Raw genomic sequence first — 13,859 nt, 5'->3', positions numbered from 1 at the left:
TTCTCGGCGTGTTTAATGATGGTATTAGGTTGACCGCGAGCCGAATGTTGTCTTAAACGGAGTAATTGGTCATAATCCCAGGAGCGCCTTAGTACGATATAAAGCCTACTCCTGTGATGATTAGCTATCAATGTCGGTTGATGATACCTATTGTACAGCGGGGATAATCTCACAATTAAAGAGCATCGCTCCAGATGCGTATGGATTTTTCAATAGGTCATGCCAGCGAGACAATCTCCACCATCGGCGTTGTTCCAGGCAAAAGACCAGGCGCGTGGGCGATAGAGGTGTTTTTGTTCGCAACGCGGGATTGCGGAGTTCTGCTGAACAGAAAATACAACCGACGTCACCTGCGGACAGCTTAACGACTGTTCGATATCATCAACATTCCAGCTCCCTCAATTGCGTCTCAAACCGAATTCGTATCAGATATCGGAATGCTATAGACTTACTATCTGACAATCAATTCATACACTCGCAGATCACCATGTCACTCCGCCATATATTCCGTCGAGCGGTCCGATCACAGCCATCGTACACTGCAACGAGGAGCTACGCCAGCCAGACCCCCGGCAGTCCAGTCTTTGATGTGTTCAACCGAAAAGTCAAGCATCTTCAGAGGGATCGCGCAGCTCGGAATGTGGAGGAGAGCAGAAAAACAGACTACATCAAGGACGAGGTGGCTACGCGGTTGTGTGAACGGCTACTGGCAAGCTCTTCTGTTCTAGTCCTTGAATGATATGCATAGCTAACCTTCGGTCCTGCAGGATATTAAACGAGATTTCCCCCATGTTCTGGACCTAGGCGCCAACAGCTGCAACATCGCTCGCGCCCTGACAACACCAAACCCCGACCCCAGCACCGAGACATCGCCGCCTCTAGCGGAGAAGATCTCCAAACTCACCTGCATTGACACGTCCCACGCCCTCCTCTACCGGGACGCAGACGAGCCCTTCAACAAGGGGATAAATCTCGAGCGGCACGTCGTCCCAGACCTCGAGACCCTGCCCTACGAACCCAACACCTTTGACGCCGTCCTGTCCTCCCTTTCCATCCACTGGATCAACGACCTTCCCTCTCTGCTGGCACAGGTGAACAGCATCCTCAAGCCAGACTGCCCCTTCATCGCGGCCATGTTCGGCGGCGACACGCTATTCGAGCTCCGCACGTCGCTGCAGCTGGCGGACCTCGAGCGGCGTGGTGGCGTCAGCCCGCATGTGTCCCCTCTGGCGGACGTCCGGGATGTCGGCGGGCTGCTGAACAAGGCCGGATTTAAGATGCTGACAGTGGACGTCGAGGATATCGTGGTCGAGTTCCCGGACACGTTTGCGCTCATGCAGGACCTTCAGGCGATGGGGGAGAATAACGCCATTTTGCATCGGGAGCTGGGGCCTATCTCGCGCGATGTGCTCTTGGCCAACGAGGCGATCTACCGCGAGCTGCATAAGGAGGAAGGGTCGAGGGGTATCCCCGCCACATTCCGGCTGATATACATGATCGGGTGGAAAGAAGGAGAAGGCCAGGCGCAACCATTGCAGAGGGGCAGCGGGCAGGTTAATCTGAAAGACATCCTTGGGGGCGGGTCCTTCGATCGGCCATAATTATAATGGCTCTTCAGTGAACGGTCTTGAATGAAAAAGAAAAAAACAATATGTATAATAGAAGCTGCGCAATCTAACAAGGATATCCATCCGCAACGCACGAGGAACCACAGCTCGACCTCTAAGAAGAGTAGAAAAGAAACTTCTCAGTCCATCCCTGACGCCTTAAACCGTCCTCCGATCCGTCATAACCCGGACAATCGACCCGGTACCCGTAAGCTCGACCAACCTCTCATGCCAGCTCAGCAACACACTCATCTGCTGCGCACTCCCGCCCTCACCCAGATTCCGGGCCTGAATCTGCGAGAATCCCGTGTTCTGCGGAGACACCGACTTCCGAGGCGACTGCGCCCCGCCACCAGGAGCCGTAGCAGCCATGCCCTTGTACCTAGTCACCGTTAGCAACAGCACTCCCCTCCCCAGATGTATCGTCCGCAAGGGCAAGGGCAACCTACAAATACTTCATCAAGCAGTCTGCCCTCTCCGATCCGCCCTCCCCGCTACATACCCCCTCCAGCACGCGGGTCATCTCCCCCTGGCGGATCCCCTGCAGCACATCGACAACGGCAGCCATGTGCACCTCCTTGGCGCGATCGTCTCCTCCCAGCGGGGCTGTGTCGAGAACGTACCGCAAGGCGCCCTCGGGGTCGCCGCCGCGGAGCAGCTGGCGGACTTGGCTGGCGACGTTGGCGGCGTCGGAGGATGTCTGCGGGGGCGGGAGGGTAGCGGGAAGGACGGTCTCCATGGGGAAGTTGACGGAGGACTCGGGGTCCAGCACGTCGATGTTGATTGTGCGGTAGTTTAGCTGAGCCATGGCTGCGGTTGTTGTGACTGTTTCGGATAGGGGTGTGGGCTATGGAGACGATGGTCGAGTTTTGGGAATACAACTCGACTGTAATTCAGAAGATTGAGAGCTTTATCGCATAGTTAGTAACGTATTAGTCTGTTTTGCGAGAAGTATCGAGAGAACACTTACCCTGCCTAAGGTTCAATGTCCGGTGGAATGAAGCGGGGGAAGCTCCAAAATGACGTGCGGTGATGTGAAGACAGGGAGTGGGCTATCTTGCAGTGCCGGTTAGATTGTTATTAGAGACAGCTGTCTGTTCAGCAATTAATTCAGTGACTGTAAATCCAGGAAGGAAAGAAGACGGGACAGCTAAGAGACAGGTTGATTTGGACGCCTGCTGAGGACGATGGGCAGGATGCGGCGGTGCGGAGAGGTGGATCTTGAAGCCTTAGGCAGAAACTCTACCTCTTTACGTGGTCTTCGCCATCCAAGCTTGGATTCCTATTTACTCGAAGGATGAAGTTAAGGTATTTCTCCATTCTTTCAAGGATGCAATCAGATGATGCACTCATATGCTATTTAACTATCGTACAATTTTTTCGCAAAGTCAGAGAACGCTCAAGCTAGACAAGCAGCCAACAACGCCAGTCATTTGCTCTCAACAAATGATGCAGACAAACGTAGAGCATGAGGACACAAAACGAGTAAGCCAACCATATTTACAAAGTATATGCGTATGGATATATCTAGGAAATACCGTCAATCATGTAGAGTTCGAATAGGCCGTGCCACAGCCAGAAGCGGCTGGGAAACAAGCCGAGTGTCGTATAGGAATCATTAAGAGGTCGTAATCGTAATGGGAGGCACAACCACCGGTGTGGCAGGTGCTTTGGGCGTATGCTGCTGCTCCAGGTCTGTCAAGGGCGCTTCCTCTTTCTCTATATTGGAGTCGTCCTCTTTTGCGTTCCGACGCAGGACACGACGGCTGAAGCGCTTAACAGGTCGCATCATAGACGAGAACGTTCTCGAGATGGCACTTAAGGCCTTGCCAATCGGCCGCAAGGCGGTGCGCACAACTAGGACGACGAAGTTGATGACAATCTCGACGGGCCGGTCGGGTGTCAATCGCAAGACCACTGCCCATGGCAGACAAGCAATGGCACAGACGATGCAGATACCCCATTGAGCAGCGTCCAGGCGAGTCACACCAAAGGCTGCACCTCCGACGTAGATGATCATTACTTGACCCCCGACCATGATGGAGTTGATGCCGAGGAACCAGTAGTTCCGGAACATGCCTTCGAAGATATTCAACTTGTTGTCAAGTCTTCGGTTGTTGAATTCATTGAAAATTTGCATCCAAACAAAAGTGTTGAAAACGATAGTGTCGAGTTTCAACTGACGATTGTCGGTGCCCAATTGGCTCCCGAGAAGCTTGTCGCCAGCGAAGTAGAGCATAAAGGTGACGCCAAGCTGGTAGATGGCCTGTCCGAGGATCATCTTCCACATGACCACAGTGAAAAGCGATGCGCTCTTGGGGACGGGCTTGCGGTCGAGAATCTTTTCTGTCGGGGGGTCAGTTGCAAGTGCGAGGGCGGCAAAGGTGTCCATGATCAGATTGACCCAGAGCAGCTGAACCGCGCTCAGGACACTTGCATTGTCGCTGCTGTAGAGGGACGAGACAAAGGTCAAGATGACAGCAGTAATGTTGACCGTGATCTGGAATTGGAGAAACTTTGCTACGGCATCGTTGACAGCCCTGCCCCAGGCGATCGCCGTAACAATAGACTTGAAGTTGTCATCGAGGAGGATGATAGAGCTGGCCTCCTTAGCAACTTCCGTGCCTGCAATACCCATTGAAAAACCGACATCAGCCGTCTTCAGAGCCGGCCCGTCGTTAGTGCCGTCGCCGGTGACAGCCACGGTTTCGCCCAGCTTCTTGAGCCGTGCCACCAAAATCCGTTTGTCTTCGGGCGAGGAACGGGCCAGGACTTGCAGGCGGGGAATGACCTCGTCCATCTCGTCGTCTGATAGCTGACGGAATTTGGGACCCTCCATGACAATGCCACCCTCTGTCTTGATTCCGCAGGATATGGCGATGGCCGTGGCCGTTGCGATATTGTCACCAGTGACCATCTTCACCTGCACACCAGCAGTACGGCACTTTTGAATAGCAGCCGGCACCTCGGGTCTCAGGGGATCCTGGATACCCACAACACCAAGCCAAGTCATGTCGCGGAAGACATCTTCGAACTTTGCTGCAGATGGGTCGTCTTCCACACGTTGCGCATCCTTTGGAGGCCAGCTTGCGAAGTCCCGGTACACAAGACCGATGGTGCGCAGGGACTTCACTGCATAAGACTCGATCGTATCAAGCATCTTCTGGCGGTCCTTCTCGGTGAATGAGTCGATCATGACACCATCCGAAGACGCACTAAGGTCGGAGACCTTCGAGGAGCATGCGCCAACCATGATCTCGGCGGCCCCTTTGACCAGAAGACGATAGCCTGCCGTGGGCTCACGGTAGACCACACCCATACATTTACGGGAGGAGTCGAAGGGGATCAGCTGAACAATTTCCGCAGAGCCACGTTCAGTAGTCACGTCCATGCCGAGATAGTCTCTGGCCATTTGCAGCAATGCCACTTCCGTCTTACTTCCGATAAACTCTCTGGACCCTTCCTTCTCTTCCTCGAACGCGGTGGAATTCAAAGCAATGCTCTTGATAACCAGGTCGCGTACTGCAGTTGAGCATTGCTTGAAGATCCCGGCCACTGTCGTGGAGTCGTCGGACGGGTGGTCATTCTCCGTTCTGTCCTGGCTGAAGCTCTTTTGGGTTCCAAAGGTCCCAGCGACGACAGTCATCTTGTTTTGTGTCAGAGTACCGGTCTTGTCGGAGCAGATAACCGTGGCATTTCCCATGGTTTCGCAAGCACGAAGGACACGGACGAGGTTGTTTTCCTTGACCATTCGTGTCGTGGCAAATGCAAGAGCTAGTGTTACGGCCAGGGGAAGGCCCTCTGAGGAGAATTAGTCAAGTGCTGATTTCATGGTGAAGGTTTTTGAGCGTCTTACCGGGAATGGCCACAACGATGACCGTGACCGCAACGATAAGGATATCGACAAATTCCTTGCCTTTGACCGCAGGACTGGCAGGGTTATTTGGCAGTTGGGCAACGAACCTGAAGAGCAAGGCGAAGAACAAAATGATCGCAGCGCTAGTGAGATGTTAGCATGGGTCCTGTATACTGAGCTGCTTATCCTACCTAGAGCCAAGCCATCCGATCCAGTTGGCAAGTCTCCCCAGCTTCACCTGGAGAGGAGTGGGATCATTCGACTCTTGCAGCGAGAGCAAGATACGGCCATAGGAAGAGTACGGCCCAACACTGGTCACGAGGTAAGTCCCTACTCCTTCAAGGACTTTACTTCCCGAGATCATGAAAGGGTCTAGTTTCTTCGTGGCGGTGCCGTTAACAATGCGCTGCCAGACCTCGTGTCCATTGGTCTTCTTCATCTGATCCGATTCTCCAGTGGCAGAGGACTCGTCACATTTTATTCCATGTCCCGAGATGAGAATACCATCTGCCGGAACAGAGTCGCCGGGCTCCAGGTGGAGTACATCACCGACCGTGATATCGAAGATCGAGATCATAGCCACTTTGCCGGAGCGGACAGCCTTGACTTCCCGATCGCTATTCTGTGACATGGTTAGAACATTATAGACAAGCGTGGGACCCGATCCACCTACCCTCTTGTTCAACTTGGCAAACTGTCTCTCCTTTTGCCAGTCATTCGCAGCAGTCACGACAGTTACAATCAAGATAGCCACGCAGATGGCGACACCTTCGATCCAGTCCACGCCATGCCCCTCATCGACTGTTTCGTAGATACCCAGAGACAGCGAGACAATAGCGGCTATTGTAAGCAGAATGATAATCTTGTCATTGTAAGCGAGCCACAGCAGCTTTAGGAAACCCGTCGATTTCCGCGCAGGCAGCTTATTCTGGCTGAAGACGCGAATACGGTCGTGAAATCTTGACCCGCCGCCTGATGCCGCTGCTGCTGGTGCTGGTGCCGTCGGCACATCGTGTGAACTTCCTTTTGACAGTTTCTGGTCGCTAGAAGTGGCTTCCTGAAAATCGACCGTGCCGTCTAGGAGAGCCTCGTCCTCGGATAACCCAGACGTCAAATCCGTCCGCAGACCTCTTTCCAGCCCGCGCAGTCCCCCGAGCACCTGGAACGCAGCGAGCGACTTGGGATTGAGCATCTTGTTGAGCTGGCCGGGGGAGAAGGCGAACTTGTTGTTCTCGACCCGGAAATCCTGCTCATTTCGTGGATCCGGAGTCAGGGCTTCGGACAGAGGTACATCATCGTAGGCTTCTTTCGATATGGTAAATCCCGAGTTTGCCCGGGACCGTACAACAGTGTCCGCGCTTGAAGTGAATGATTCTGATCGGGAACGTAGTGTGTCCCCGTCTATCGAATTTGGCGTCCGAGGGAGATCATTCTGGACTGTCAACCGATTTGAATCTATGGTTGATGGAATCTCCAGCGACAAAGATGGCTGCTCTGATGACTGCGAAGAAAGACTCTGTCGCTTGCTCATAGTTAGCATATCCCATTCATATTCAATGACAAGGCTGATCACATACCTCTCTATCTTGAATATTAGCCTGAGGACTTAGGAGGCCGTCATCACGGCTTCCGTTTGGTGTCAGCATGATCAGTCTGGCACATCCAAGTTAGTAGAATAATTTGAAAAGAATAATTATCGTCTATCAATATAGTCGGAGAAGGGGCAGAAGCAGAGGTAAGCGGTTTAGACGGGGGTTTTATCGATCTTTGAGAGTGGCGGAGTCGGCCTTGGTAAGACGAGCAATATCATTTATCCAAAAACACCAGGTAAGCATTCGACGCCATTTCTGATTGGGGCAGGTGAAAAAGAATGAAAAGGCATAATTAAGTCACTCTAGGTACACTAATCCAAAGACTCGAAAGGATTCTGTCTCCTCCTCGCTCGACCAGGTTTCGGCGCTGTAGAGCACAATTTGCCCAAGAGCTTGGCTTCAGCACTGCCATCCTTGTCCTGCAGTGCGGAGCATTCCAAGACAATGAGGAGTAGTGTCTCGGCCAGTACCTCCAAGAAAGATGAATCATCGACTCCAAACCTAGGAACGCTCCGTTTCATCCAAGGTCCAGACGACGGACGAGTAGGTCAACCAGTATAGACGCCAGGGGCTTCCTCAACCCACCCATACTCCGGCACAAATGCACGAAAATGAGCCGTCAACAGCGCCTACAAAACAATTCCCAAACAAAAACCAAGCGCGAGGGGGACAAGGCCAGAGCGAGACCTCGCATATGACTGGTCCCCAAAGGCGCTCATATCAGTATGAACCAGAATTCAACTGAGGCGGAATTGCACGTCACCCACTTCGCGCATCAGATTGAGCATTGTGTGATTATTGGAGTAGCCAGTGAGCTTTGCCGCCTGCATGGTAGTGTCTGCAGCTGACGGTGCTGCGCCTCGCTTGGCCGATAGGCAAATCACAATAGACTTTGCTATTTGACCCGCGCGTACGGAAGAGGTATCTGGGCATGCGTATGTGGATGCGATAATCAGAGCTCAGCACGGCATACCGCTCCGTTCAGTCATCCAGTAAGAGCTTTGTTGACTGAGAGTAAGGTCAACCAGGGTTTCCTCAGAAACCATGTGACTGTCAACTCAGTCGTCAACGCTTGGCGGGCAGCCACAGCATGCTCTGCTGAGGACGCAGCCACATCTGGTGTGCTGCGCCACACCTCAGGGCTCTCGTCCTGTCTCTTTGAACCGCCGAGACTCCATCATTGAGGGGGTTCAGGAACCTGCGCGGAGGCGAAAGATCGCGATCTCAATAGAGGCTTGCGATATTGGGACCAGGAGAAAGGATGTGGCGCAGTTGTGGCGGTTGTGGCGAGTGGCCCTGGTAGCGGCTTGTGATCGTATTCGTTCCAGGGTAGACTAGTTACCACGAGCACTGAGCCTCACTGACACTAGGTGAGGCTTAGAATTTTGGTTTAAGCTTGTCGGATGGTTGACGAGGATAAGTAAGGAGAAAGGTAGTTGGAAAAATAACAATGGAGAAAGACGCGAAGCAGAAAGTCCCTGGAGCTTAAGCTGTAGGCAGCATCATTATCACTTGTGTTTATATCGTATCTGTCATAGATTACAGCAATGCACAGGTAGTACAGCTGTCCAGTAGTGTAACTTTGGTATGGGCATTACATACTTCTTCCACCTCATGATAAGAGCACTTACAACTAGTCTAAGGTAGGCATACACATGTTCCATTCCATACACACTTTGCCAGCTTAGGCTGCTACAGAGGCGTATGTGGGGTCTTACATCCTTGCTCGCCATGTAAGCTTATTTTGCAGCCTGTTCCTACAAAGACCTAGTGTCTGGGTCATCTCTCCATAGCCACAATCACCAGGTCTGTACACGTAGTGTTTACCGTCAGCAGGGTAAACGCATCATTCACAGACTACTATTTGAGCCCGATACGATGGAATACCATCTGGTCTATGTGGAGCGCTGCAACGACCACCAGTCTATTCCTCCCAATCCAATTCTCCCTCGTTTAACAGCTCGGCATATCGGTTCCCCAGCCCACAAAAACATTTCCTGGACCGTCCCACCTCATCATCTTCCGCCTCCTTCCTGCCTAGAACCTCCTCCATGGCCCACGTAATCCTCTCAGCCCCCAGCCGTGCTCCTTCAAGGTTCGGCGCCCCAGGGCCGATACGCAGCGAAGCCAGCCTCCCTGTCACGAACAGAGGCACATCAGGCCGCCACATGAGATCATCCGTGATGCACGGAAGCCCTTGCTTAGTCTCGATCGGGTAGTCGCGGTGCATTTGGTTCAAGAGTGGGAGCTCCTGGACGTCGCACTTCATGCCTGTTGCGCAGTAGATGTAGTCGACCGGGGGAAGGTCCGGAATGGGAGGGTCTGTGGATAGACGCCATGTTTGAGACGAGGGGCAGTACTCCTTGCTGCGGATGACGGTTCGCGTGTGGAGAGAGACTCGATTGCGGGCTGCATGGTGCTTTACGATTTTCTGGTAACGGGGCGTCATGCTGCCGCCGTTACGGGCTATTTTGATCATCTCGAGACGTTCTACTTGATATTAGTGTCGATGCCTCAGGTGGGAAGTAAGAGACAGACCTTCATCGGTGTCTGCGCCCCAGAATGCTGCTTTCTCAAAGTTTCGGAACTTGCCCATCCAAGGCAGACTGATATCGAAGTGTTTCACTACCTCTCGTTAGCACGCAGTCTAGATTTATTTTAACTAGAATGTGTCCGACTCACCCTTGAGATCCGACCTCATGAGAAACCACACCTTGGTGACACCCTTTCGGACAGCCATGTCGACAATCTGTGCAGATGACAGCCCTCCACCGACGACGACGACATTCGTCTCCTGTCTCTGCTGTATCTTCCTTTTCACATTGGGACTAGGAAATGTCTGGATCTCGCTGCTATGGCAAGCACCCATCTTCTCCTCTGCGGACAGTTCAAACGGGAAGGCCTTCGTCTTGCCCGGCCCGATAGCCAACACCGCAGCCCGACTGTAAAACCTCCTCCCGTCACCGGCAGTCACTGTAAAGATCTTCTCGCCAGGCGAGATCTCCTCATGAAAGCCATACCGGATATCATCGACCTCATTCTGGAGAACCAGACCAGGTGCATCCAGCCCATATCGCTCAATGATACTAGCACAGTAGTCCGCAAAAAGCCCCGTCGACGGCGAGAAGTAATCCTTCCGATCTCGTTCGTCAATCTCCACCTCGCCAATTGCCCTAGAGCCCTCTTAGCAATTTGCCCCTAAACATAGCAGCCCAAAAGAAACACAAATTCACTTACACAGGCTTCCCCCGTAACCTCTTCTTCTTCTTATGCTTGCTCACCTCCTTCCCCACACACCCCGGAATCTCCCACAGATCCCTGTCTCGCCCCGTTTCCTGAGTATACGCCAGCATCCCGTCCCGGTCCGCCGGGTCCACATGAAAGAACATCGGACTGCGCAGCTGCGCGATCTCAAGCGTCCTGAACGCCCGGTGCCACCGCTCCATCCAGCCCGCAGCGGTCCCGTCCAGCACCAGCATCGAGATTCCCCCCCTCCTGCCCGTCGCCTGCGTCTCGTGCCCGTCCACCGACGACGGACTCGAAGACAACGACGGCGGGGAGGAGAGAGACCCTCCGCCGGAGCTATCCGAGGCTGTAGAAGACGAACTCGAGCGTCGACGCAGACGCTGATGCTGACGCTTGTCGTAGCTCTGCCACTTCTCCGCCCGGACGGCATTGAGTTTCTTGCCGTGCGCCTGCACGAGCGCCATCCGTCCGCTATGCTTGTTGATCCAGTGGTAGCGCTGGTGTTCCTCATCGGTGAACATGGCGGAGGGTGTTGCTTCGTTTAGTCTCGCGGCGACGGCGAGGCCGCAGGGTCCGGCGCCGATGATGATTACATCGTGGAGGGTGGGGATGGGAAAGGAGGGGGGAGGCTGCGTCTTGCTCATTGTGTTGGGTTGTTGTATGGCAGATGAAGGTCGGTGAGGCGATGCTGCTTGTGACAAGATGATAGCGATGTGAGGGAATGCCATGATGCTGGCTGCTATTTGCAGTACTCGATGATATATAGCGATGGTGCTGCCACTACCCAGGAGGTACTTGGATCCCAAGGTCCTTGTCTGATCTTCCTGGAGTTGATGATGTGCAGCGCTGCTGGGGACCCTGGGGGAGATAAGCGAGGGTTCTCAGCGCGGATACAGGCGTGACACATCGGTAATGCGGGCTCCTTTACGGACGTGGCTGTCGTTCAATGACCTCTTAAGCTTGACAATCTCGTTGGAAGGATACCTTTTCCTTCGTTGTCGAGCGGACAGAGTCGAGCCGATTATAACTACTGTTAGCGCCGACCCGTGTGCTCAGAAGTATCCAAGTAGAAATTAGATTACTATGACAGTAGTGCTTAAATACAAATATCTAAATCAGACATTACTTGTGCCATTTCTTCTGCTTCGATTCCCCCGCTGCATTTGCCCTGTGGCGCGGCACCCCTCCGCCCTCGCGGCGATGCCAGGCGTCTTGAGGCCACACCCATCCTCGAACTCGCTTCGCGTCTCGTCGCTCTCCGATCTGTGGTTCCGGTATCCATTTATCTTTCCCCTCTGGGAGAATCCGCTGGCGGGTCAGTGCTCCAGGTCCGCCCACGTTGAGGTGAGCAGAGGGCTGGGACGGCAAGGGCACCGATTTAGACAGCATGAGCAGAAAGTACAAGGCCAAGCTCGCAGTCATCGGGACGTTGAGACCGTCCCCGAACCTTGATGTGTGGTCGCATTCTGCTACTGCCGACTGACTGTCGTGAGACTGCTCGGGTGACTGTGCCTGCGCAAAAGAAGCTGGCTGCAGCCCCAGTTCTTCCGGACTCACGGCGATGTTAGTCGGAATTGGCGCCGATACCTCCAGGAATCCAAAATATGGCACGTCGTCTCCTTCGTCGCACCCCGCGCGCACACAAACAAGTTCAATCTCGGTGATGATGAAGCCGTATCGGCATGAGTGCTCTCGCATGCATCGTTGCAGATGGGCTAGACCGTTGAGGTACTCCACCCGCCGGTGAGGCGCTTCGTTGCGCATGCCCGTGTTCCAGCGGTCAAAGCTCTTTACGATACCGACCAGCCGTCCCCGGGGCATACCGGAACAGGTCTGCTCGGTATCAGACGCATAGTTGGCAAGAAAGTGTGGCCCACCTGTATTCTTGCTGTTTGAAGCCCGTAGGTTAGGCGCCGGGTAGAGTTTTAGATGCTCTGGTCCTTGGGATACAGCGAGCGCGGCATTGACACGCGGTCCATAGATGTCTCGTATAAGATTAACTAACGCGGCTTCAGAGTCCGGAGACAGGCGAGACGGGGCTACCGCGACAGGCGGAGTCAAGTCGGAGGAGATTGCAGTTCTCAGAAGCTTGGTGAGGCCATTGATCGAGTTAAACGTCTGAAGCGTGAACGAGGTCCAGCTACGCAGGTTCCTAATGTCCCACCAGAAATAGTCGTGCATCCCTCGTGTGGGAACCACACTGACATTACGAACGAGATTGATCGCTTGCGTGGAGGAGGTCAGGTAGGAGAGCAAGGTAGTCGACTGCGGCACCAGGCCATCGGCATGAGGCGCAATGCCAACAGGCGAAGGCTGCGCACTCGGAACTCGACCATACCCGTATGGGGAGGGTGGAAGAACAAGTGGCGCCTGAGTCTGACACTGGACCGGGGACGGAGAGCCGTCATTGGGCGAGCTCTGAGAGTATGACCGATGGACCACAATGTTTGGCGTCACAGGGGTGACTGGGGCGGATGGCGAAGGGTGCGCTTGCGTGGTGTACTTTGGAAGATGCCGATAGGTCGGATAGCCGTATCGAGTCAGGGTCGCTTCGTCAATACTGGAAACAGAGCCTGATCGAGAATGCCCGCCTGAAACTTTGCGCTTGTGCGACGGCGTAATGCTCACAGGGGACGACAGTGTGGAGCCGTTGTGCGAACCATACATGGGCGAGGTTGAAGCTGGTGACACCAGAGGAAGGCAGTCTGCCATTTCCATGACATTCCGCTGAATGTCTGGACGCCTAGGAGGATAAGGTAGGAAGCCTGGGGGGTTCCGAGTATTGGACAGGACGCGACGATGGCGCTGTGGTCCAGGGACCGGCGCCGGCTCAATCACCACATCCTGCGACCTGATTTTCGGCAGCAGAGCAGGGCCGTGCTGGTATCTGGGAGGAGAGGCTTCTCTCGGACTGGTTTCAGCGGTCATGGCCGACCACGGTGAGGAATCATTGGAGTAGATGGATGAATCAGACGCATTACGACTGTGGGTGGCTCCAATGAGCTCCATCAACTGCAGCCGCGGCGGTGTCGTTGGTTCATAGTAAGAATATTCCAGGGACATAATGTCGATCTTTGGGTCACAGTAGGAACTCAATCACGATTCTTTCTTTCACAACGAATGATCAGCGAGTAGCTATCCGGAAGAACCAGCTTCCTGCGACTCGTCAAAGAGCAATGTCCACCAACGAGGTGATGAAGGGTAGAAGCGAGGGTGTCGAGATGTTCCAATTGAAACGCTAGCACAGTCGAGTCATGTTTTATATGAGCGACAACGATGAGTTCTTGAGGCATCAAGACGGAGAATATTTGGATATTAAATGCTCTTCGTTGAGAAGCCATCCGACCCAGGGCCAAAAAAAGCATACGATGGACAGATCCAGAATAGAATAACCTGAAACATGAAGGAGGCTCCAGATTGACGCCAGTAAGCTAGCCATTCTGGGTGTTGAGAACTGTAGAAGCGAGGGTCTCGAGGCATGATCTGCCGATTATCACTAGGAAGATGCGCGAAACAGACGAGACCATGGGCAAGCAAGGCAAGCATAAGTGTTTCATG

At 53.7% G+C, this 13,859-nt stretch overlaps 5 protein-coding genes across 5 annotated transcripts; 1 reads left to right on the top strand and 4 right to left on the bottom strand.

Moving 5' to 3' along the window:
- Positions 1-487: 487 nt before the first annotated feature.
- On the top strand, positions 488-1,601 carry Aud_003364 (uncharacterized protein; the record flags this gene model as incomplete). Its single annotated transcript, XM_043288317.1, has 2 exons — positions 488-679; positions 768-1,601. The coding sequence occupies 2 exons, from the start codon at positions 488-490 to the stop codon at positions 1,599-1,601; spliced, it is 1,026 nt and encodes a 341-aa protein (XP_043144252.1).
- Positions 1,602-1,766: 165 nt separating this feature from the next.
- On the bottom strand, positions 1,767-2,415 carry Aud_003363 (actin-related protein 2/3 complex subunit 5 family protein; the record flags this gene model as incomplete). The annotated part of the gene is made up of 2 exons (XM_043288316.1): positions 1,767-1,989; positions 2,057-2,415. The coding sequence occupies 2 exons, from the start codon at positions 2,413-2,415 to the stop codon at positions 1,767-1,769; spliced, it is 582 nt and encodes a 193-aa protein (XP_043144251.1).
- Positions 2,416-3,225: 810 nt separating this feature from the next.
- Positions 3,226-7,109, bottom strand: pmcB (putative calcium-translocating P-type ATPase(PMCA-type); the record flags this gene model as incomplete). The annotated part of the gene is made up of 5 exons (XM_043288315.1): positions 3,226-5,408; positions 5,464-5,606; positions 5,655-6,085; positions 6,137-6,979; positions 7,041-7,109. 5 exons carry the CDS (start codon positions 7,107-7,109, stop codon positions 3,226-3,228), a joined length of 3,669 nt encoding a protein of 1,222 aa, XP_043144250.1.
- Positions 7,110-8,979: 1,870 nt separating this feature from the next.
- Positions 8,980-11,029, bottom strand: Aud_003361 (FAD binding domain protein; the record flags this gene model as incomplete). Its single annotated transcript, XM_043288314.1, has 4 exons — positions 8,980-9,545; positions 9,594-9,680; positions 9,738-10,228; positions 10,293-11,029. The coding sequence occupies 4 exons, from the start codon at positions 11,027-11,029 to the stop codon at positions 8,980-8,982; spliced, it is 1,881 nt and encodes a 626-aa protein (XP_043144249.1).
- A 394-nt stretch (positions 11,030-11,423) lies between these two features.
- Aud_003360 (uncharacterized protein) lies at positions 11,424-13,364 on the bottom strand (the record flags this gene model as incomplete). The annotated part of the gene is made up of 1 exon (XM_043288313.1): positions 11,424-13,364. One exon carries the CDS (start codon positions 13,362-13,364, stop codon positions 11,424-11,426), a length of 1,941 nt encoding a protein of 646 aa, XP_043144248.1.
- Positions 13,365-13,859: the final 495 nt, after the last annotated feature.

The sequence above is a fragment of the Aspergillus udagawae genome, assembly GCF_001078395.1.
Source record: "Aspergillus udagawae IFM 46973 DNA, scaffold_2, whole genome shotgun sequence".
In the NCBI taxonomy this organism is placed as follows: Eukaryota; Fungi; Ascomycota; class Eurotiomycetes; order Eurotiales; family Aspergillaceae; genus Aspergillus; species Aspergillus udagawae.
The sequence above is the reverse complement of the archived record's forward strand: the minus strand, read 5'-3'. Positions and strand labels throughout refer to the sequence as shown.